A 24,732-nucleotide genomic window follows, 5' to 3' on the forward strand; every position below is an offset into this window, starting at 1 on the left:
GGAGATTAGTTTGAATCGGCTTGGGATGCACTGAAGCGTTCGTGAAGATTCACTTCAGCTTCTGAATTTGGGTGAGTTGTGAAACTTGTTTACTGTGCACGATGGACTGCTATCTATAGACTACATGGAGAGTAAACTTTGCCTACCGAGATTACCTATGTGAGAGTACAGCACAGGGAATTTCTTTGTCAGTTGCATATTTAAATTTTTAAATGACAATGGCATGTACTACATTTAATCTCAAATGAAGCCATTCTTTACTGTCACATAATCCCCTCATTGCTATGGCTCAGAGGTGTCTAAGGTCTTAGTAGATGTTTCATGCCTCCATTTTATCCGCCACAGGGGGCAGCACTGAGGCCAACATTCACCTGTAACCAGCCTGATGAGATGAAAGATGGGATCCTCAGTTTTTGTTAAAGTGACCCTTTGCCCCCTCAGGTGAGTCTCACTGCAACATCAGAAAATGTAGATCAGTGTATCTTTTCAATTTTTAAATTCTGATCTTGTATCAAACAAAATGATCTGGACATTTTATCAGAACAAAATATATGATTGGGTATAGAAAAAATTACAAAAGAATACTGTTGTACTGAGCCATGATGAACCGGAAACATGTATGAGATAGCCTATGTCACATAACGTTTGGTTGGATTCGCATCCCCTACTTTGTAAATCTATTTACCTGAAGACAAACACACTTCTTGCCTGTTTACTCAGATATTCAACACATCTACATACTTGCATTCCAATATGTAGACTTTGTATAAAAACTGACCTCCACTACACTGCAACACACGACAACAGTTGCACTCACTCAGACTGTGGTATCACCTGCAGTGTGAAGAGAGTTTGGACAACATTCTTGTTGCTTTCATACTCTAGGCAAATTCATTAATAATTTAGCAAGTTGAATTGTCAGATTTTTATCACACAGTTTATGTGTGTTATGTGTGTTTGACAGTCATTTATGGTTGTGTAAAGGAAGCAGTTAATTTATTACCACTGTTACATTCGCAGGTGGATCCTTGTCTTGGTCATCTTGGTGCAGCAGCTCAATGCAGTAAGTGAATTCATTTGAATTTAAACCTTATTTCACTACTATGACAACCTTAAAATCTAAAAACCTTGTAATTAAAAATTTCAATAAAGTTTTATTGCACAATATACTGGCAATAAAATCATACAGTTTGATCAAACAGTATATTTCTGAAAATAACCATTAAGCATGGGCATTGTAAAATGCAGCAGACAAAAACAGCAATCAATGTTCTCTTTGTTCTAGATTTTGTTTTGAATAAACTGCAGATCATTCAAAACAAGAACAGATTTAAGACTATGTTTAAACTATTTAGTGGAAAGCACCTCAATAGAATAAACATGCTTTACAAAGTACTCTGAAGCACATGCATCTGCTAAGCAGTAAAATAGTCCTGACATAAACATGAGTTGAGATTTACAATGTTTCAGATGTTTCCAATATTTCGTACATATTGAGAAAAATATTATATCCACTTTACAAATATACCCTGAGTTGCCATTTTATTACAGTAAGTGTACACTACAAGCTAATGCCAACCCAATACATCAGTGCACTAAGAAGGCTATTATTTTAACCCCTCAGTGCAGTTCACTAACACAAACTGTAGATCAAAATTTACTATAGAGTTAAATCAACACTTCTATGGCACATGCAGTGGTTTCAACTTTTAATTTATCTTGTAAAGTTTAATTAAAACTTCATTTTTGTAAACACTGTTGCTGCTACAGTAGCCAGGAATGTAGTTTAGGCCTGTCATAAACAACAATCCATCAACAATCCTCAATGCACACTGACTGGCTAGTTCTATACATGAGTGTGCTCCTATTTGTGTACACAGCCAGACTTGCTACAAAATATTTCTCAGAGAAATTCCTTGATGTACTTGATGCAACTGGAAACTCTACGTGTTTCTCCCTACGTGTTTCTAGTATTTGTCGCCATGTAACTTTTGCCTGCACAGTGTAAAGGACTGCTTGGTGTTCTTATGGTAATCAGCTAGACCGAAACATTGGCCTGGCTGATAAATTGGCCAAGTAGGTTTATTGCGTATATCAGTATTGGTTTATATGTCCTGTGTCAGCTGATAATTAACAAGAAATTGCAATATATAAATGCCAAAAATACACATTTAAGTAATTTAGAATCAGTGTCAGTATTACAAAGTTTGTACACAAAGAGCAATGAGTTAATTTTTTAACTGCAAAATGTCCTGCTCATTATATATCAGGGTTAAAATTCTTTAAAACAAACACACAAACAATCATATTTATTTGAATAATGATCACAAATATTTGTATTTTGAAAAAAAAAAAAGGCTGATAATATTGGTACTGTTGTTTTTTTTGTGTGTATCTAGTTGCGGAACACTGTTAGCTGGATACTAGAAATAACTGAATGCTTAGATATATACATTAGCTGTCAACATACATATTCTCAGCAAGCAAGCTAAAATTTATGTTAGAGACCAACAGGAGGGGGGTAGGGGCGTGGCTACCAGTATATTCAGTGTCAATGATCATTAACATGCCTGAAAATCAAAACACAACGCTAAAATTAATTATTTTTGTTTGTTCATGAAGTCACCTGTCTGTCATTAGGAAAAACAACTATGGATATGTAACAGTGGGTAAATCATGATTTTTTTCATGATTCATTTTTATTTTATTCATGTGCAGTGTCACATGTGTCTGCGCAACGAGCATGTTGGATGTTGGGCTTCTTTGAATAATATCACAGAGAGTACGGTCTAGACCGGGAATAAGTATGCGCATGTGCAGAAGGGATTGACTCTGCTGAAAGGGGCATAACTTCAGGTGACAGCCAATCATAACAGACTCTACCGCGAAGGTGGGCGGCTGAGGACGTGTGTGTGCAGACCAAACAGTGTGTAGTGCCCAGGCCGACACCACAGTGTACGGTGCAAGCTACTATTAGCCTTTTTGTCTAAGAAATAAATACACAAAATGCCAAGAAATACCAATGTTCCTGACTAAACTGAAAAATACAACTGCACACCTGAATTCAGGTTTAAGTTATCTCTTCTGCTGAAGTAATTGCCTTATCAACTGATCGTAAAACAACAGACTACAAAAAATAAAACTCACCAAAACTATCTTGGTTAGTTCCCTCTTGCTCTTCTCCTGCTTGACACCTCGCCTGAACCCAGTCCTGTTCGGGGCTGCTGTAAATCATTTCCCCTGTCGTCTGTCTAACCTTTATTGTTGGGCTGTGTTCGGTCCCGGCTCCGGTTCTGGTAACTTGTCAGAAAATAGGACTGCTAAGTTAGCTACAGGGCTGCCTGAGCTAAAGAGTTCACAGCAGTTAGCAGCGGATATGACCTGATATGCTATTATCTTCTATCTTGGAGTATGAACTTGACTGCTGGAGGGTAACATTAGTATTATTCTTACACATTATAACTTCAAAAGTCAATAACGTCGACCTGATATGGCAGTGATATTAAACACTGTTACCTCAAGGGTTTGCCAAAGTCCTAAAGTGTGTTGAAGCTGGACTGGACATAGCCAACTGTATTTTCTGCTGCGAGACATGAATGTTTGTTTGGACTAAAAGAAAAAGTGGATGTGCGATAGAACACATCAATTTCACCAGCAAAAACTCATCCAAATATTTAGTATACTTTGAGAAAACATCATACACATCTCTGCACTGTACTTAATTAGTAATACTCGGCCTCTGGAGGTGTCGACTCCAGAACTCGTACTCCAGGTGTGGATGCTTTGAGCATGATGAAGCGCTGTGAACTTTCTCCTCAAGGTCATAGCGCTCATTACTTATTAGTTTGTGTGAGAACACTGATTTGTTTAAAGCTTTCTAATCAGGACTGTCCAGTTTCCACAGGGGCATGTGTTAATTCTCAAGGCTTATTCTCAAAGCTGTAAAATACTCCAGTATGCCCAAACCCCACCCTGCCTGCTGATGTCCTCTGTCCTCTTGGACACAGCCTTAGCCAGTCTCCACCCCTCTCTCAAATGTAGTATTGATCAGTCTTACTGCATATGGCATATGGTTTGTCTCTGTTTGTTGTTTCAGGGGGGGATTGAGGGCCCATGTGAAGGTAGAGACTGCTCTGTATGTCAGTGTCTTCCTGCCAAAGGTGCACAGGTATGAACTCTTTTCATGTTCTTATGTATTGGCAAGTTATCCTTAATTACTCTCCCAATAGTAAAGATGATATTTAGAATATTGGGTAATATTCAGTTAAAAGAAATTCAGCTGTGCCCCATCTCAATTATGGATGAAACAAAAATGTGATTTGAAAAGTAAGAACCAGAGATTATTACATGACATTGTACCTAATAGGTACAGTATCTGTCACATCAACTTATAGTACCTAATAGTTTTTTTCCAATAAAACACATTTGTACAGTGCAACAGTTATTCAACCATCCAGGTACAGTGTCCAGAGGTGTATACAAGGCATAGATAACTTAATGTTCCTTAAGGGAAAAAGTGTTCTTTATCCTATGCTACGTGTCACTCACGAGAGCAGTATTTTATTTTTATAGGGTGCCCCAGGGAAGCCAGGCCAGCAAGGCTCCCGGGGACCAATGGGCCCAAGGGGACGTGAAGGGCCACCTGGAGAGAAAGGCACGAGGGGAGCAGAGGGATCACATGGGCCACAGGGGCCCAAAGGAAGCCGTGTTAGTATGCATGTTCATGTGCATGTTGTGTGTTTGTGCATTGTGTCTAAGATAGAAACAGACAGAAAGCACAGCTAATCATCGCAATAAGACTACAGTATTAAACTTTTTCAAAATAGTGTATTGCCCGTGATACAGAAAAAAATAAGTGAATATTGCAATCTAACCCTGTAATGAATGCATGGTGCCTTTATTTTTTTTTAATTCAGGGCAATACCGGTGCTCCTGGATTTCCTGGTAATGATGGCTCATCAGTGAGTAAACCACTGTTGTTGTTATTGTTATCTACAAATCAGAAAAATACACATACAGCTCACACTAACAACCATAATCCCTTAGAGGTGAGTAACACACTGAGGTAGGGCTGCATGATATGGTGAAAAAAAAGAAAAATCAATAAACATTGCAATTATTTTGACTGATGTTACGTTTTGTGTTATGATTCACTATTAGTGGGAATGACCATTTTTGTATCATAATTGTCATTTTCACTGAACCCCCCCCCCCCCCCCCCCCCCCATTACAATCACAATCATGTGACGTCTGTTGGAGTCTATACCAAACAAACATGTTTTATATAGACAATTTGTAAACACTTCATTCTAATACTGTTTTTCACACATTTTACCTTCATCAAAAAAATTTCAGCTCCTGTGTTTTTGGATATTGCACTTGGCAATTGCGATATTAATAATATTTTTTTAATAATTGTGTCGCCCTATTCTGAGGGGATTGTACTTCCCAAACCTTGTACAGCTCAATGTTGAGTTGACATACTTGCTTAATTTTCCACAATCTCCCACAAAGAATATAGAACCTATCCTTGATAATAAAGTAAGACATAAAACACCCTGTAACTGACCGGTCCATACATTTACAGTTACAATATTAGAGACTATATGGGTCCTGGTTTCCTTCTATGTGTAAAGCAACTCCTCACTCCAAGTGTTTGTGTTTAATAAAAATCTAATAAAAGTTGCTCATCTTAACCACTATATAAACATTTTTAACATTAATTATCAGGCAGGTCATAATTTTGACTTCCTCTGCTATGCAATTATACCACCATAACTGTACTATATTGTTCAGGGCCACCCTGGAGCAGGTGGAGAGCCTGGATTGCCAGGAGTGGATGGCTGTAATGGGACAAGGGGTCGACCAGGAGTCCCTGGTATTTCTGGTTTAGATGGTCTCCATGGGCCGCCGGTGAGTAGAACTCCCGTTGTGATATTATATTCTGTAGCCTTTTGAAGAAACCTAGGGGTTCTGCAGCACAGGATTTATCGCCAGTGCCTGCATTCAGTGGCAATGCAGGATAGTGTGACAATCAAATATCGCAGAGATAAGTAATGTTATGAAGGTTTGTGTGGTGGTTGGACATGTACACGAGAGGACTGAGTGTCCTACCTCCTACCACCAGTTATACAATATAAAACAAAACGTGTATATATATATATGTAAAATACTGTATCTGGTCTTTAAATTTCATTAACTATTAAATCAAATCAAGTTTTATTCATCACATACACAATGATACACAGTGCAGCATGTAGTGAAATTCATTAGTGTGGAGCTCTAATGAATGGAACAATAGAAACAGTATAAATATAAACACATTTCCTGTCTCTTCTTGTCAGGGATCACCTGGACCTAAAGGAATTAAAGGAGAACCTCTGTATGGTGCTGCCCTTCCAGGACTTCCTGTAAATTCCCCTAGTCTAGAGAAGCTCAGATTAAGACTGACTGGCCTTCTCCTATGTCAAAACCCATTTGTCTTTGAGCAGTTTCATAGTTATGTGTAAATATCCTCATCTTCAATTCTCATCTTTGTTTCATTTTATCTTACAGGGGGACCGTGGTAGAGATGGGAAACATGGTCTACCGGTATGTTTCCTGTTGTTGTATATTATGCTAATAAATGAAGCAGGGATTAAGTGTGTTAAATCTTCCACTCCATGCTTGTTCTTAAATTGACTCAATTTCATGTTTAATCTTATTCTTATTCTTATATTATTATTATTATTATTCATTGTGTGATTTCTTTAAACTCAGGGAAGACAAGGAGACATTGGGCCTAAGGGCCACACTGGCCCTCGTGGCTTTCCTGGACTTGAGGTGAAAATGTTGGAACTTTTTTTATATAGATTCTTTGTATGGGTTATTATTAAGACATATATTTCTGTACACGTATAATGTGCCCAAATATTTTAGACCACTTAGTAATATTTGTGATCTATAATAAAAGAAGAAATATTAAATGTGAAAATGTTTCTGTGTGATTCCATTTAGGGCTTGGAAGGACCTAAAGGTGTGAGAGGACTACCAGTGAGTCAAAATCTTTGCCAGTGCATGTTGTTAAAAGAAAATCCTTGCGTGCATACACACATACACATCCAGACAAACACAAAACCATACTAAACTTGTGGCTGTTGTGTAGGGCAACCCTGGAGGATCACTGGCAGGCGATAAAGGTGACGATGTAAGAAACCATTTTGGCCTTTGACAGCTATGCACTGGTTTTGTGCTGTGTCTGTGTGTGTGCATAAATATTGATGCATTCAATTTACAACCCCAGCAAACATCTTCACTCCTTTAATTCCATATACCAGGGTGAACAAGGCCTACCTGGCCCACAAGGACCAGAAGAAGTCATAGAATTTCCTCCAGATGTCCTTCCACACAAAGGTTACAAGGTGAAGGCAAAGCTTTCTTTTGTGTTAATAAAAGGCTGCTGATTTTAAACTACTACATAGAGCTGTAAGATAAATCCAACTTGATTCATGTATTTAATGTTTCTGTGCCATCCAATTAATTTAAATCAATCCATACAGCATCATTGTGTTGCAGTGCATTCTAATTTAAAAGTTGCAAATCAGACCTTCTCCATGCTGTCATCTTGTTTCTCTTTTCTGCTTCTCAGGGAGACCGCGGTCTTCCTGGACCATGTGGACCAAAGGGCATAAGCGTGAGTTTTATCCTGTATGTTAGCATACAGTATGTCTGAGAGAAATTAAACGGTATTTGATTTATTGTATTTATCAGGGTGGTAGAGGAGACTGCTACAATCAAGAAATTAAAGGAGAACAAGGAATCCCTGGTTTTCCTGGTGCTCGGGTAGGTGACTTTGATCTGACTGCATCATGCTTTTAGTCATTCACATGCATACACACGTGCAATATTCAACCCATTATTTCCATCTCTAGGGTCTTCCAGGATTTCCTGGTAGAGATGGACTGCCAGGACTTGAGGTATACCTACATTTACTCATTTAACTGATGCTTGTGTCTTATCCACTACAACTTGCCACCCGCCACCTACAACATGATTAAAGGGATTGTTCACTGTTGGAAAGATGATATTTTAATATAACGGCTGTCTATGCAGTTAAAATATTGGTAAAAAAATTGGTACTACATGACCAGAAAAAAGAGTTAAAAGGGCTGTGGTATTCTCTTTTGCTCAAAAGGTAGAAAACCAGAATGCACTGGGCCCATTGCCTTCTAAGGCCACTCCCACTCCTAAACTTCCCCAACTCCATCCAGCCAATCAGAGCTACTAACATTAGCCTAAATTCTGGTAACACTGCCAGTATATTTCACACTTTGACGTTGCCATGTTTTTAACAAAACATTGACAATATTGCACTTACTGTTCTACCCTGCTTGCTTTGGTTGCCTTTTCCAGTATCTTTTTGGGATCCTGAGGTATGTCTTAAGCACTCCCCAGTCCATATGTTGTCCAAAGCTTTGGTGAAACACACAGCAATGTTTGTGATTTGACGTCTGTTTCCATTGGTGCATATTTACCGCAGAGGCACCACCAGTTGTCCCTGGCACAGGCAGCTCTCTGCCAGGAAGCGCTGGGATGTTAACCATTGTTCATTTGCAGATATCCACATTGTAATAATACAAAGCTGCTTAAAAAATTGTTTTTATAAGTTTTATTTTTTTTATATATATATTTTCAGGGTTTCCTTGGGGAGAGAGGACTTCCAGGTCTCATTGGAAGAATTGGACCAAAGGTGAGCTTTGCATAAACATCAAAGGAATCTGCATCACAATTTGAACAAAATTTTTACTAACAAGCCAGTTTTCTGTAAAAGTGGGCTACTATATTGAAAGCTTATAGTGCTACTGGGAGGAAAACGTGAAGTTTGATAATGATGACATGAAGCTACATACTCCAGAAGGAGAAATGATTGCTGGCATCTTTGTGACACCTGTCTTCCCCTTACAATTAAGTTCTTCAAATATAGTAAAAAGTGAAGAAAAACAATCTTTCCTCTGCTGCTCTCTGGTGGTTGTTCTGTGGTACAAGACCAGTAATCCTTGATCACTCTTCTCATCCTCAGAAAAAATACATACATAAATAACATTTTTAAATTCCTGACTGGTTTCCATCTTCCTTGTTTCCATTTCATCTTTACATCCAACAGGGTTACCCAGGAGATCCAGGTCTCCCCGGTCCTGTGAACTTTCACAATGGAAGTGATGCCAGAGGTGAGACCTTTGCAGTGAATACACTCTCCTCACTGGTTGGGCTACATGTTGCCACTATACAGTTTTTATTTGAAATATGCTTGAAATACTTACCTAGGCAGATATTTTAGGCATGTGCTGACCTGGAACTAGAATTACACTCAAGCGGGGTGATTTAAGTATACTTTAAAATAGCATCAATATGTTAAAATGTATGAACTACAGAAACGTCTCAACCACTCCTGCAGCTGCAGTGTTTTTGGTATGTCATATTTTCACCAAAATGTCTGAAACAGTTTTTCTTGTAAATTGATGCCTAAAATTCTTAAACCCTCCTGTTAAGTTAGTAATCAACTAACTCATGTCTATGTACCAGGTGCTAAAGGTGACCATGGGCATCCTGGATTGGCTGGACTCCCAGGTGATCCTGGGTTAATGGGCATGCATGGACCTCCTGGCCCACCAGGGTTAATAATCCCAGGTGAGAGTTCAGTCTTTGTCTCTGGTCTTTCAGGTTACTCCTGACTTTTTATATACTGTATATCAATGAGGATGTCGTTGACTCTGGTCAGGATTTAATCTATTCCTCTGCCCTGTCCTCCACCTCCACCCACCACTTATATTGGCAATCATAGTTCTCATCAGCAGTTTATTATTGCCACAAAGTTTCAAACGCAAATGAGAACCCAAGCAGACTTTAATTGGAATTAAAGCAAGGAAAACACAAACGCTATTCGCTCCATGGAGGGAAAATACCAGTTTCAGAGTCCCTGGCACATTACTTCCAGGAGTTACTTTCGATGCTCACCTGTCTCCAGCAACAATTTCTACTTTTCTCTCTTAGTCACTTTCCTTCAACCTGACAAACATTCATGACAGATGTGGTGCTGTTGCAGATTAAAGTATGGTGCTATCAAACTCTCAACTACATTCCCGGCTGTAGGACTACTAGGCACTGACCCAGGATCTGGGTCTCTTTAACCTCAAAGGTCTGTGTTTTCGTTTTTTTGTTCCTTCCTAGAGGAGCCAGGTCTGCCTGGTCCACGAGGGCCCCCCGGTCCCAAGGGCTATAAGGGAGAGCCAGGAAGGTACAATTACTTTGAAAGCGTTCCGTTTCCAGGACTAAAGGGAACTAAAGGACCCCCCGGACCTAAAGGTGTCACAGGCCTCCCAGGTCCTCCAGGTATATTATCCTTTCCATCATATTAAACACAAAAAAGATTCTTATATGTGTTAGTTAATCTCGCAAATATTCATTGTTTGAATAATTGTAAACGTTTTTGCGCATGCTCATTTGAATGTGGACTTACCTTCTGGCTTGTGTCTGGGTGTTTGTCTGTGTGTGATTGAATCAGGATGTGGAGGTGAGTTCTCAAAGACTTTGAATGACAAAAGTGCACTAATATTTTTGTCAACTTTTTATAGCTTTTTTAACTTGTTGGCTGATATTTATGGCTGGTTGATCCACAGATTACTACTGTGAGCCTGGAAACCCAGGGAACCCTGGAGATCCAGGCCTCAAAGGATCTCCTGGATACAAAGGACTCAAAGGAATCAAAGGTGATGCGGGACTGTTTGTATGCATTAGTTGGTCTTACAAGCAGAGACTGTTTTCTTCTATGTGCCTACTGACCTCTGGGAATTACTGGAACAAATGTGTGATGTGCTATATTAACACAAATCAGCTGGACCAGAGGTTCCGTGTCCTAGGACAGTCACTAACGTCCGGCCCAGCAAAGTGTTGCGATGAGACAGGACTCTCATGGGTGAAAAGCACTTCCACTAGTACTTTTTCACATGTGCACAGGAGGGAGAAACATATGGGCTCATTTGAAATCCTATTTGGCACACCACGTCCTGTGGGAGTGGCCAGCTGCACCAAACTCTGCTGGAAGTATGGAGTGGTACATAAGCGAGAGCAGTATTGGCATTGGATGTCCTCATCATGCCTACACTGCCCATACTACTCTCGCGCATGTACCTCTCCATTCGTCTGGAGATTCACTCTCACTCTGGACCCACTTGTATGTTTACAAGTGGATAGAGGTTCTGCAAATCTTTAGGTACGAGATTCAAGATACTTCCTTCACTCTGTTCAATCTCACTCTCTTTATCTTTTAACTCAATTATCTACTAATTTCTCACTGTGTAAGTATTTATCCAGGACCGGAGCGATGACCAGGGCTCAGTTGAATGCATCTTCTCACTCACAGGGAGGAATCCACTATCTAAGTTGGCCTCCGCATTTCATCAGAGTCCAGATCATGCGTCCATCCCATCTGGGGTGCCAAATTGTCTTCTCTGTTTATTCTTTTTTATTAATAAATTCTTCAAAAGACAACGGTTTGTTGTAACTCAATTATTTGCTCCATCCCCCACCGGGAATATACAAATTTCACGACACTATAGTATCATTTTATCAGCGTGTGTGGGTGGGTGAGTAGTTGTACAGTATACAAACTTGCTGCATCATAGTCATAAGTTTTTGCCATCTGTGTGTCTTACAGGCTGTCCTGGGGAATGTCATTGTCTGTCTGATCGGGGAAGCATAGGGCCCCCTGGTCCAACTGGTTATACAGGACCTCCAGGATTTCCTGGAACTCAAGGAGTTAAGGGAGACCCAGGACTGAAAGGAGATGAGGGCCCAAGAGGACCACAAGTAAGGATAGCAGGACTGAAACTATATGCATACAATTTTCTTAAACATGTTTAAAAGGCTGTTTTTTGTGATAGCCACAGAAACACAGTTTTGTATTTGGCTTTGTGTTTTCTTGTAGGGCCTTCAAGGAAGTCCTGGTTTAAATGGACAGAAGGGTCAAAAAGGTGACTATGTGACAGATGTTAAAGGTGAGCACCAAACAAATATTTTATTGATTTTTTGTTAATGTTCAACACTACAGTCAGTTAAGTACAACAGTAGATAGAAATAAAAAAGTTTAAAAGTAAGTTGGATTTGTTTGTTGTTAGCTTTGTGCTTTTTGCCAAATAAGAAAACCAAGTTCTCTGTTTTCTACATCACAATATCAAGGGTTTTTTAACTTGATAGTCTAACGTCTACAGTTTGTTTTTGTTTTTGAAGGTGCCAAGGGTAACCAAGGAGTACCTGGACATTCTGGTCCTCCTGGGGTAACAGGCAGGCCAGGACGTGATGGCCCCCCTGGCCCTGCTGGAGACCCAGGACCACCTGTGAGTTTATACATTTCAATCATACCAGGTTATTTAAACTGGAGTTATAATATCAGGTAATGTTTTTGCAGGGTGCTGGATATGCTGGATTACCTGGTCTCAAAGGTGAGCCTGGTGCTGCAGGACCCAAAGGGTTTCCAGGGCTTGTAGGGCCCCATGGTCCTGATTTCCCAGGCCCTAAGGGGCTACCTGGACCAAAAGGAGATCAGGGACATCCTGGCCCCCCTGGAATTCCTGGGCGACCAGGCCCTCTAGGTCAGAGACTGGGTTGAATTCAGAGATTCTCAGTTGGTGTTAATATACCCCTTCACACATTGAGCCATCAATGTCATGTTCTCAGAAATGTTGAATTTGTGTTACCAGGTGAAACTGAGGTATGCTGTCATGAAGATGCAATTGGATCACCTGGTCCTAAGGGTGAATCGGGTGAGCCAGGTAAGTCTTATGCTTGGGCCACAAAGCCTGTGTGAGCAGCGCGTGTGTGTCACAGAATCTCTTGCTTTTCCTTTCGGCACCAATGTTTACAGGTTAAAGCAGTAAGCCACGTTGCTCACGCATGGCTGCAGTGACACTTTAACTAGAGAGTCTGCATCTCAACTATTTTCTCTGTGTGACGCACAGTTCTCAGCAAAAGTAGACAGTGAAAATGATCTGTTGATAGTCATATGGACAAACATTACATTAACATTATACCTTTCACACCAGTTTCAATGACTATATCTGTAGTGTTTGTCATAGACATGAAAAAATTTATAAATATTTCACTCAACACCTCCTGCATCCATTTCAAATTAAACGCCCTCTACCGTTTCTATGGACGTAATCCCTTAATTTGTTAAGAATGCTTTATTGTATTGTATTCATCCAAGGCAAACTCAACGTAGAAAGATAGGGCTGGCAGTAACTGGGTCTGTGTGGACACCATACGGCTGCGAGCTGCAGCAGTAGGTAGAGGTAGGCAGTGTGATGATATCTTGACATCACTGCGTCTGGGCACTGTAAAAAAAATGACATCTTTTAGTCAACGGTGATTGCTACATTGGTGGACAGTCTAAATCCCGTCTCTATCTGACTTTTCGGCGAATAGTTACATCTCACTGCTATCTACTGTCTTCTATCGTTTTCAGAGTTAGATAGAGTGGGCCATACAGATAATATTACAAGTGATGTATTTGGAAATTATTAGCTCAAAATTTGATCATAGAATTGGTTGGACATATTAAGCCAAGTGTCAAGAGAAAAACATGGTTTTAAGACTCTTGAAAGACTGTCAGTCCATGTTGCAAGTCGACTTAAATTTTTCTTTGGCCCCTTTTAGGGATTCCAGGTGAGCCAGGAAGACAGGGTCTCCCAGGAGCTCCAGGATACCCAGGCCAGAAAGGCATGAAAGGAGATGACGTTGAAATTGGAGGGATCAGCCTGCCAGGTAATGTCTAAACTCAAATGTTATTAAACTAAAATTATGCAAATCATGCATAAGATCTTTCTGAATTGGAGGGCCCAGATTCAAGCTTGTGTATCATCAAGCATCCACACTGCAGGACAATGGTCAGTCAGTAATTAATAAATTATACAGTTGGGAGGGTTGTTTGTGTGCTTATAGGTCTCTCTTGTTTGTAAAAGGACCTCGAGGTTTAAATGGGGATCCAGGTGACCCTGGTCCCAGGGGAATTAGCCTGGATGGCCCTGTAGGCGCTCCTGGGTTACCAGGACCCCCAGGCTGGAAGGGTACCCCAGGAGATGTCTTCTCTGCCAGGCCAGGTGCTACTGGCCCACCTGGCCGCCCTGGGGCTGTGGGGACTAACGGACCCCGTGGCATTCCTGGATACCCAGGGTCTCCAGGTAAGTTTCATTTATATTTAGTTGAACACAAACAAAACACTCAACAACCAGATTTCTTCAATTTATATTGAACTTCCTATTCTTTACTGTACATTGGAATTAGTTGACCATCGGTGACTTGGAATTACAGGAATACAGGGCCAGCCTGGACCACCGGGTTTTAAAGGAGAGCCAGGAGTCAATGGTGACCCTGGAGCCACTGGTTCCCCAGGCCCACCCTGCACTGTGTGTGACCTGTATGGACCTACAGGCCCTCCAGGACTTCCAGGAAACCCTGGACTGAGGGGAGTACCAGGTGAGCACACAGCAGCTGTAAAAAAAAAAAAGAAGATGGATATCCAGTATATTCGTGAATATTTTATTGTGAAGCCACCATCCAACCCTCCATGAACATATTTTCTCATTTCATTTTATAATATTGCATAGGCAACATTGGTCAAAAGGGTTTTAAGGGAGATGAAGGTCTACCTGGTCATGGACAGTTGGGTCCACAAGGTATCCTTGGCCCTCCCGGTTTGCCAGGCCCAACTGGACCAAGAGGCACCAGTGGTCCCTCAGGAGATCCTGGGATAGATGGCTGGCAAGGACAGAAAGGTGACCAACTGGCCTGTTTTGATGAGAAATGTTTATGAAAGGTGTTTTTTTTTCCCATTTAAGATCATGTAAAATCTTTTCAGTATAGAATGTGAAAGGTGCAACACCATCTAGTCAGTTAATCATATGACTTAATCCCCAATTTCATTCACACACAGCAGCTGGTTGGCAGTCAGCATACTTTTATTGTCTCAATCAGCTTCACTTGTTCCTCTGAACACACTACCTCTAGATCCCACCACCTCCAGCTTTAGACTCCAAGATGCGGGGGTTATGTCACTGACCAATTACAGGGTTCATGTAAATTGTATTAATTGTGAACTAGTCTGTCTTGATAGAAATATGACTTTCTTTTAAATTCATCTAGGTGAAAGAGGATACCCTGGCAGGCTTGGGGTCCAAGGTTTACCAGGTCATCCTGGCCCTCCGGGACCCAGAGGTAAACAGGGAGAGAGGGGGTTTAATGGTCGCCCAGGTGACACAGGAGACCCAGGACTCTCTGGTAATAAAGGTAAGTCTCTGTATACATACCATGTATCTGATAGCTATACTCAGTCTTGCCAGGCACAGTGGCCTAGTGTTTTAGGCTGTCAGAACTCTTGGCTTTATTGTACATTATCATTGTACATCCTTTTTAAACAACAGTTTTAAGCCATCATAAGCCCATAACATCATGTAGCTAAAAGCCTATGCAACTACTGTTTATAGCTTTATTATTCAATTATTTTACCACATTTGTGACCAAAAGTGAACTAGCTACAAATGCAATTAACAATCAACACTCATCAGCATTCCCTGTGCTTCTACTTAACAAACATCAGATTTGCAAATACATTTACCACCTATTACCACCTACCGACAGTATAATAAAAACTAGACAAACCATCTTGCAGGCAAGAACACTTAAGTTGAGTTCAATTATCGAGCCACATCATGTAAATGGTATACTGATCCCCGTGACGTAAAGCTAGCGCGAACCCAAACTGGTTTGGTAGCAGCAGTGATCTTCGCCAGAAAAAACTACTTTCATGTTCTACATCTTACTGGCTGCCTTCTTGGATATACAGTATATATTTTAATTTCAAAGGTTTTATTTATTACCCTCTGGGTCCCAATATTTTCTAAAAAACTCCAGATTGACCTGACAAGCATAGCAAAAGACATACAGTACCTTTTGTATGGACATTTTAGGAGGATTTGTTGTAACATTCTATTCATTAAATATTAATGCCTTAAATCATAAATCACCCAGGAGTCTGTGTAACACTGGATAAGGATGAAATAGGAAGGCAGAGAGATTAGCCAGTGTGTTTTCTCTTTTATTTAGGTTATTGCATTGTACTTTCAGTTTACTTTATGAATCAGACTGGCATGCATTTCATCTCAACTCAATCCAGGTTCACGTGGTCCACCAGGATTACCAGGACCACTTCATTACGTGAATATAACAAAAGGCCCAGAAGGACTTACAGGAAGGATGGGGCAACCAGGACTACAAGGACCTGCAGGCAATGGAACTCTCACTTAACTTGTGCATCTTTTTTAAACAAGATATTTGTTTTTTAAAATTCCCAGTCACTTCACTACATACTATAGATTGTGATAAACATTATAGGACTACATCATTTTTGTTTTGTTTGGTCATCTACAGGCTTAAAGGGCTCAAGGGGAGTGCCAGGTGATTCAGGGGCTGATGGATGGCCTGGTCCGCCTGGGTTTAAAGGCAGCACCGGTGCTCCAGGCAGGGCAGCAATACCAGGACCTCCTGGATACCCTGGAATCAAAGGTTTCCCTGGTCCAAGAGGATATCTTGGACAGCGTGGAGATCCGGTACTAATTTTTAAATTTGTCCAGTAGACAAGCACATACACTGAAATAGCTGCAACTTCAGTCCCATAGTGCACCAGCAGCATATCATTCCACTGTAATGCACAGCCACTTTGTGCCAGGACATGTCTGTCATCTTTAGTGAGGACTACCGCATGGCACGGCTAGTAATATATTGCTTATGTTATCATCTACCCTTGAATACATTTATTAGTGGCTTTACTGTACATCATTTATTATATGTCAGTCTCAGAAGTGATGTCAAATAGTTTGAATATGTTGATGTCTGTTAAAGGGAGATCCAGGGCCTAGGGGACATTCGGGTATCCCAGGGTTGCCGGGATTTCCTGGGCCCAAGGGTGAGTCAAAAGAGAGAGAGATAATGTGGTTTAGCTGATTTTGAGGTCCCAACTTTCATGTCATTGATAAAAATCCTATACAACAGGATGTGAATCCATAGCAGATTGGATCATATATAATGTTGTGAGGTTTATCAAAACAATATGATGCAAATGCAGTTAATTATGTAAAATAAAAAATCCCAATATCACAGGATTTCACACCTGTCATTCAATTAGACTGAACCTGATGGAACCTGCCCATATCTGTTCCAGGTGAGCCAGGACAGTCTTATGGACAACCTGGTCTACCTGGACCTAAAGGATTGCCAGGGGAGGATGGACCAAGTGGTGAGTTAAGAAAATACCACACTGAACAGAGGAGCTGCATAGAAAATACTTAAAGAGGTGGTATTATGCTTTTTGGCTTTTCCACTCTCCTTTATTGAGTTATATATCTTTTTTGTGCATGTAACAGGTTTGCAAAGTGAAAAAGTCAATTACCTCACCTCCATCCAGGTTACAAGGGAGCTGAGGGATACTAAAATGTAATATGAAAATGTGACAGACTGCTGATTGGTCAGAGAGAATCCTCACTATTCACTGCATCATTGCGTGGCCAGACAGAGGCCAGCAACAGAATTTTTTTTAAAGCAAACATTCAAATTGTTTGGCCAATTTTTATGTACAATTGAGCAGAAATATGGTGATTTTTGTAGTGGAACAATGATGTTGTGTGGCTGTGAACTTGAGTAACTTATACCATCTGCTAGGTTACGGTCGCAGTCTGAAGTGGATTTGATTTTGGATCACACTACCTTGTTTCTTACGACCCGCCCTTCTCTGCTTCTGATTGGCTAGTAGTTCTTACCTTGGAACTGCGCATGTGCAAGTCCCAACAAAGATTTTGTACAAGTAAGATGCATCACTCTGTAGCTCAAGAGCGGAGCGTACAACACATAGGGTGAAAAGAGGAGCTGCAGCAATGTGCAATATGAGAAAAGTATGGTGTTTTTTGAAAATTAAACCATGTAAACCTGTTCTGGTACAACCCCTAAATAAACCTGAACCTGAAAATGAGCATAATACCTCCTCCTTAAAACGTCTCTTAATTAAACTTGTCTTGAAAGACGTTTATCAGTGTCCTAGACTATATACAGTAAGTGGATATATTACTAGATTTATATCCACAAAATTATTCCTCAAGCACCCAGAGGGAGTCCAGGAGATCCAGGTGACCCAGGACCCCGGGGAAGGTCAGGACAGCCTGGACAACTGGGCATTCCTGGGGAACCAGGAAGACGAGGAGAACCAGGTGATTTCCAGTGAAAAAAAATTAACCTTGCTGATCTTCACCTTTTGAATGTTGGAATGCTAACTTATGGTCAGATTCAGGAAAAGAATCAGATCATGCACCCTATCCTGAGATGTCACACAATTGTTTATCAGAGAGAAAAAAAGTAAAGTGTAAGCTACATTGTGCCAGTAACCAGGACCATTTGTTCTCCAGTAATATCAATAAATAAATCAAGTAATTTGAATATTGTGCTTATAAATGTTGGTTTGAACTCTTTTATGTGTCTGTCTACAGGTTTCCCTGGGCCTCGTGGCACATCAGGTCGTCCAGGTCTTCCAGGTCTTCCAGGTCATCATGGAGGTCTGGGACCACCAGGCCCACCTGGCCCATATGGCCCTCCAGGTATTAACATAATGTTATTTCTCCTATTATTAGACAGGCATTGTTAAGTGTGAGTAAATAAAATTTCAGAGGATACATGGAGAAAAGGAAAACATGCAGCAAAGAAATCTGGATAATGTACTAAAGGGAAATGCTCTTGAATGCTGAAGACACCCAACAAAATTATGTTGTATTGTAATTTTTTGTTAGGGCCCCCTGGGGAACCAGGCCTGGATGGACTGAATGGGCTTAGAGGGACAAAAGGAATGGAAGGAGCAAGCGGTAAGAGGGGTACCGCAGTTTATCATAATTTTCAATATAGTTTAGTAATCAAAAGCAAATTAATTTTCATGTCTTTTAGGGTGTGTCTGTTGGTATAAGATGTTTGTTTATATAGTAAATATGTCTGTACTGGCCTAATTGCCTTAAACAGAAAGGTTAATTTCAGCTGAAGTCTTGGAGTTAGTGTTGTAAATTAATTAGTGTAATTTTATTTATTTGTTTAGGACACATCAGAGCATAATATGTTATGATATTTTACTCTGTCACTTAAATGTACTAATTTATTACTTCAAGGCATAGGTATCCCTGGCCCTCCAGGACCAGATGGTTTTCCAGGAGTAAAAGGTCTCAAGGGCCAGGGAGGGCCTTCAGGAGCCACTTTTCCTGGGGATAAAGGACAGAGGGGCCCACCTGGCGACACAGGTATTATATCTATTATTATCAATGGTGCATCTACTGGTTTAATTTCAGAATCAGCTTTATTGCCAAGTATGTGTATACATATAAGGAATTTGACTCTGGATCGTACAATGCTCACAATGTGCTTACTTATTCAATTATATAATAACACAATCATACAGTAATACAATCAAAGACAGGCCAAAGTATAGAGAACTCATATATATATATACACAATATAAACAAAAACAAAGTAGACAGATTGAGACAATAGTGCAATAAGCAGAGTGCAAAGGATGCAGGAGTTAATTATTATTATTACCATTATTATGTACATGTCTGAGGTGGATTTGATGTCCAGGGTGAGATGGATCTGCAGTGATGTTTCCTGCTCGTTTCCTAACTCTGGAAATGTAAGTCCTGAATAGAGGGCAGGTTGGCACCAATTATTTTTTCTGCAGTCCTCACTGTCCGTTGTAGTCTGCTCCTGTCCTTTTTGGTGGCAGGTTGAGCTTCCTGAGCTGGTGAAGGAAGTACAACCTCTGCTGGGCCTTCTTAATGATTGAGTCATTGTTGGGTTCCCACTTTAGGTCCTGGGATATAGTGGATCCCAGAAACCTGAAGGATTCCACAGCAGACACAGGGCTGTTGAGTATGATGATGGGGGGCAGGGTGGGGGGGGCTCCTCCTGAAGTCCACGATCATCTCCACAGTTTTGAGCATGTTAATCTCGAGGTTGTTCTGACCGCACCAGAGAGCCAGCTGATCAACCTCCCGTCTGTAGGCCGACTCGTCACCGTCCCGGATGAGGCCGATGACCGTTGTGTCGTCAGCGAACTTCAGGAGTTTGACAGATGGGTCTCCTGAGGTGCAGTCGTTGGTGTAGAGGGAGAAGAGGAGGGGGGAGAGCACACACCCCTGGGGGGCGCCAGTGCTAATACTCTGACAGGTGGAGGCTGGCACAGTGAGATGGGTGAGTTTGGTGCTGACGATGTCCTGGATGATGGTGTTGAACGCCGAGCTGAAGTCAACAAACAGGATCCTTGCATATGTCCCTGGAGAGCCGAGGTGTTGCAGGATGTAATGAACTGTTGAAGATCTGTGTGAAGATGGGGGCCAGCTAGTTGATGCAGATTTTCAGGCAGAAATACAGTTTGTGTTCTTCCTTTGTCTGCGTGTGTTCTCTATGGGGGCTCCGGCTTCCTCCCACCATCCCAAGACATGCAGGCTAGGTTAATTGGCGGCTCTAAATTGCCCTTAGGTGTGACTGTGAGTGGTTGTTTGTATATGTGTGGCCCTGTGGTGGATTGGCGACCTGTCCAGGGTGTTCCCCGCCTTTTGCCCGCTGGGATTGGCCTCCCCACGACTCTGTACACAGGATCAGCATTTGACGATGAGTGAGTGAGTGAATACAGTTTGTCTTACACAGGTGTTCAATTCAGAAAACATACAATTTAGCTCATTTTCTGTTATCACAGCACCCCCAGTGTACATCCACAGTGATATAGTGATTTCTTACCATGCGATAGTCTGTTACAGTCACTTGCTGTTTTTCAATAACACTGTTCCATTCATTACAGTATGTAGTCTGAAAAAAGGTATACAACTTTCTGTATTTCTTTCCTCAGGTCTTCCAGGCCTCCCAGGCGAACCTGGTTACCCTGGCAAAGAATGCTCTGTGCCTTTACCAGGACCCTATGGAGATGTAGGATATGAAGGACCTCCAGGACCTCCAGGTGCGTGTGTACATTTTCTTAGCCTTCAGCCTACATCTTAAAATTTTTTGCTGATGAACTGACTCCAGTATGGCTTCCTATATTTCAACAATCTCTGGACACTGGTACTGTTCCTAGCCTCTGGAAAAGGGCTGTAATCATACCGGTAGCCAGGCCCGTAGTAAATAATGATTTTAGACCGATCGCGTTAACGTCTGTGATTATGAAATGTTTTGAAAAGTGTATTGTGTCAATGTTAAAAGCAGAGGATAGATCCTTTACAGTTTGCCTATAGGCAGGGGAGGGGAACTGAAGATGCTATTATTAGCATTATGCACCTAATTCTGAAGCATTTAGAGAATCACAAAGCCTATGCTCATTTACTTTTTATCGATTTTAGTTCGGCCTTTAACACCATTCAAACACCCTTGTTAATCTCAAAGATGGAGCAGTTGAGTGTAAACCAAGCTATCATAAAGTGGTACTCATCTTTTTTAACTGACAGAATTCAGTGCGTTAAAGTAAACAATTGTCTTTCACAACAAAGAAAGACTAGCACAGGTGTCCCACAAGGCTGTGTCAGTTCTCCAATTCTTTTTACTTTATTTACAAATGAATGTTCAAGTAAGCATTCAAAAAACTATATTTTTAAATATTCAGACGACACAGCCATCTTAAGTCTTCTCGATGAAGACAATAATATTAGAGATGTATACCTGCCAGAAATAAGTCAGTTTGTTGAGTGGTGTGATAAAAATGATTTAATAATAAATATAAAGAAAACAGCGGAGATCATATTCGATCCAAAAGGTATTGGGGACCATCATCAAGTGGTCATACATGACCAAAACATCACCCAGACGCAGACTTACAAGTATCTGGGTGTTTATATAGACAGCTCACTTATTTGGAAAACTCACACGGAATGGGTTTGCACATGGCTGCACCAGAGACTATATTTTTTACGTAGATTAAGTTTTTATGGGGTGAATAAGAAAATTATGATGCTGTTCTACAAGGCTGTTTTAGAAAGTATTGTTAAGTATGGTGTTACAATATGGTTTGGGAACCTATCTATACAGCTAAAATCCAAATTGTCACATCTGGTGTTGACAGCACTTAAAACAGTTGGAAATGAGGAATCTTTGAATCTCCAACAGTTATTTGAGAATAGCACTTTAAATCAGGTGCAGAAAATTGTGGGGGACCAAACTCACTTTCTGCACTCTCAGTATGAATTGCTCCCCTCCGGCAGAAGATATAGAGTTCCACTGTGCAAACTAAACTGGTATAAAAATTATTTTGTTCCTGTGTCTACACGTATGTTGAATAACAGTCTATCTTATTAATTTTAAATTTGTAAATTAATTGTCTTTCCTCTTTTTATACTTTTTATACTTGTATATTGTATATTTCTATGTACATGCAGCAACCATGCAGTCCAAAACAAATTTCCTTTCGCGGACAATAAAGTATACTACTACAACTACTATGTATGTTAATCTGTTTGTTTATGTTCAACTCCATGAACATTTCCATCAGTCCACAACTTTCATTTTGTGTTTGGTTTTTCAGGTCCTGTTGGGGAACCAGGCCTTCCAGTCAGCAACATTTTCAAAGGAGATCCAGGCCCAGTTGGCCTTCCTGGGTTACCAGGTCATAAGGGGGTTAAGGGCCTCCCCGGGCCTCCTGGATCTCAGAATTACCCAGGCTTTACAGGACCAAAAGGTACATTAGAGTGCAAGGCCGCTGCCATTAGTATTTACAGTATTTACTTACTCTAAATGTTGCTGCACTGACAGGTGAGAGAGGTCCTGCTGGTCCCGGGGGTCCTCTAGGACCCAAAGGTCGGAAAGGTGTCCCTGGGCCTTGGGGCCGCAAGGGAGTAACAGGCTCAGCGGGAGATGCAGGTGAGTGACACCGTAGCTAAGAGATATGCCCGGTATTCTTATTTTATTTGAATCTTTTTTGTATTTTGGCTTTAATGGACTATTCATAGTAGAAAGTGACGTGGGGAGAGGGAGGCAGGTCTCTGGTGACTAAAGCCGAAAACCTCACCGTTTTTTGTTTCACTTTCACACTGCTGAAATGTTGTGGTATTACTACAGTACATCAATGTATTTATTTATTTTTTAAGGTGTCAAAGGTGCTCCTGGTGATTCCATCAGTGGACACCTAGTGTTGGCTCCCCGTGGACTTCCAGGACCACAAGGTTACCCAGGATCTGTTGGATTCCCTGGTGATGTGGGTCCTCCTGGTTTTCCAGGACATAAAGGCAAGCATGTGTACTATATTCTTTGTCTATATCTGTGCCTGAATTAATTAATTTTTTATGTTCAGCATGAAAAAATAAAGGAACACTTAATCATCTCAGTATAAACATCGTGTCAATTCAATTTCAGGGAGATCAATCTGTCTAGTTAGGAAGCATAAGCAATTGTGAATCAGTGTCACTTGTTTTTGTGCAAATGAAAGTGAACAGGTGCCCTGGAGATGTAACAGCAAGATAACCCCTAAAAAGGGAATGGTTATGCAGGTGGTGGCCACAGACAATTGCTCTCTCCTCTATCCTTCCTGACTGACTGTTCTCTAGTTTTGCATTTTTCTAGATCTGATGTGTGATATAAGTGTTCCCTTAATTTTTTGAGCAGTGTATTTGTCCTTGTTTGTTTGTATCTTTGTGTTCCAGGAGAGAAAGGTCCTATAGGGTCTGTGGGCCTCCCTGGTGTACCAGGTCCTCATGGTCTTGATGGTCCTTTAGGAGATCCAGGAGATGTGGGTCAGCGAGGATTCACTGGACCTCAGGGTGAATAATTAGATTCACAATCTTAATCCCTGCCAGAAGCGTTACAGTCTCCTTAAACGAGACACTGAGTTTATGTAGAAAGGTCTGGATAACGTTTTGGCCATTCACTCAAGGCTACAGATGAAGTGATTGACATCCTCCAATTGATAGCTAATTTCATCTCTACTAACTGTTATCTTCCCTCCCTGTCACCCAAAATGCTACTTGTTCAACCCCTCGATCCACCAGGTATCCCAGGTCCACCAGGGGATCCAGGTGAGCAAGGCCACAGGGCGGCATTGAGGTCAAGCTTCCTTTTGGTTATCCATAGCCAGGCAGTTCAGGTACCACGGTGTCCTGAAGGCAGCAGTCAGCTTTGGGTGGGCTACAGTCTGGTCTACTTGGAGGGACAAGAGAAGTCTCACACTCAAGATCTGGGTAAGGGTCTGCATAAAATTATACTTTGTTGGTGTCTTAAAATAAGTCTGTGTGTGTATAGGGTTGCCAAAAAAAACCCTCTTCCTGTTTCTCTTTTACTTTCTCTCTACTCTTTTACCTCCTCTCCTGTAGGCCAAGCTGGCTCCTGCCTCAAGGTTTTTTCCACCATGCCTTTCTCCTACTGCAACAAAGCTGCCTGTCACTTCTCTAGTCGCAACGACAAATCTTATTGGCTCTCCACCACCGCTCCCATACCCATGATGCCACTCTTTGGCCAGGAGATTAGCTCCCACATCAGCCGCTGTGTGGTGTGTGAGACTGTTTTGCCCGCAGTAGCTTTTCACAGCCAGGATCACACGGTCCCTGCATGCCCACCTGGCTGGAGGAGTCTGTGGACGGGGTACTCTTTCCTCCTGGTGAGTGTGATACAAAGCTAGGTTGGTGTGTATGAAAGCAAAATGCT

The 24,732-nt window shown here is 41.2% G+C and overlaps 1 protein-coding gene across 3 annotated transcripts in view; it reads left to right on the plus strand.

The window, feature by feature from the left end:
• LOC119902144 (collagen alpha-4(IV) chain-like) overlaps positions 1-24,732 on the plus strand; it is a 25,431-nt gene continuing 699 nt past the window's right edge. The window contains exons 1-47 of one of the 3 annotated variants that reach the window (XM_038718114.1): positions 1-71; positions 346-441; positions 1,021-1,063; positions 4,097-4,168; positions 4,573-4,707; positions 4,917-4,961; positions 5,797-5,913; positions 6,345-6,410; positions 6,556-6,591; positions 6,760-6,822; positions 6,997-7,032; positions 7,145-7,186; positions 7,317-7,400; positions 7,628-7,672; positions 7,750-7,821; positions 7,911-7,955; positions 8,675-8,728; positions 9,143-9,206; positions 9,562-9,666; positions 10,207-10,368; positions 10,541-10,549; positions 10,656-10,745; positions 11,693-11,844; positions 11,963-12,032; positions 12,265-12,371; positions 12,443-12,626; positions 12,735-12,806; positions 13,690-13,797; positions 13,995-14,213; positions 14,344-14,508; positions 14,640-14,807; positions 15,175-15,318; positions 16,205-16,315; positions 16,459-16,637; positions 16,930-16,993; positions 17,249-17,323; positions 18,180-18,287; positions 18,564-18,671; positions 18,861-18,932; positions 19,227-19,355; positions 20,960-21,067; positions 22,622-22,774; positions 22,849-22,956; positions 23,184-23,321; positions 23,736-23,852; positions 24,081-24,269; positions 24,402-24,685. In XM_038718114.1, coding sequence (XP_038574042.1) covers positions 398-441; positions 1,021-1,063; positions 4,097-4,168; positions 4,573-4,707; positions 4,917-4,961; positions 5,797-5,913; positions 6,345-6,410; positions 6,556-6,591; positions 6,760-6,822; positions 6,997-7,032; positions 7,145-7,186; positions 7,317-7,400; positions 7,628-7,672; positions 7,750-7,821; positions 7,911-7,955; positions 8,675-8,728; positions 9,143-9,206; positions 9,562-9,666; positions 10,207-10,368; positions 10,541-10,549; positions 10,656-10,745; positions 11,693-11,844; positions 11,963-12,032; positions 12,265-12,371; positions 12,443-12,626; positions 12,735-12,806; positions 13,690-13,797; positions 13,995-14,213; positions 14,344-14,508; positions 14,640-14,807; positions 15,175-15,318; positions 16,205-16,315; positions 16,459-16,637; positions 16,930-16,993; positions 17,249-17,323; positions 18,180-18,287; positions 18,564-18,671; positions 18,861-18,932; positions 19,227-19,355; positions 20,960-21,067; positions 22,622-22,774; positions 22,849-22,956; positions 23,184-23,321; positions 23,736-23,852; positions 24,081-24,269; positions 24,402-24,685 — 4,761 coding nt within the window. In that variant the 5' untranslated portion in view covers positions 1-71; positions 346-397. Of the gene's footprint in view, positions 72-322; positions 442-1,020; positions 1,064-3,293; positions 3,432-4,096; positions 4,169-4,572; positions 4,708-4,916; positions 4,962-5,796; positions 5,914-6,344; positions 6,411-6,555; positions 6,592-6,759; positions 6,823-6,996; positions 7,033-7,144; positions 7,187-7,316; positions 7,401-7,627; positions 7,673-7,749; positions 7,822-7,910; positions 7,956-8,674; positions 8,729-9,142; positions 9,207-9,561; positions 9,667-10,206; positions 10,369-10,540; positions 10,550-10,655; positions 10,746-11,692; positions 11,845-11,962; positions 12,033-12,264; positions 12,372-12,442; positions 12,627-12,734; positions 12,807-13,689; positions 13,798-13,994; positions 14,214-14,343; positions 14,509-14,639; positions 14,808-15,174; positions 15,319-16,204; positions 16,316-16,458; positions 16,638-16,929; positions 16,994-17,248; positions 17,324-18,179; positions 18,288-18,563; positions 18,672-18,860; positions 18,933-19,226; positions 19,356-20,959; positions 21,068-22,621; positions 22,775-22,848; positions 22,957-23,183; positions 23,322-23,735; positions 23,853-24,080; positions 24,270-24,401; positions 24,686-24,732 lie in introns of those variants that run through there. The other 2 variants (XM_038718115.1, XM_038718116.1) reach the window with 2 other exon arrangements.

This window comes from Micropterus salmoides, unplaced genomic scaffold (assembly GCF_014851395.1).
Source record: "Micropterus salmoides isolate LMB-PRFRI ecotype aquatic unplaced genomic scaffold, ASM1485139v1 Ms_hic_scaffold_14, whole genome shotgun sequence".
NCBI lineage: Eukaryota > Metazoa > Chordata > Actinopteri > Centrarchiformes > Centrarchidae > Micropterus > Micropterus salmoides.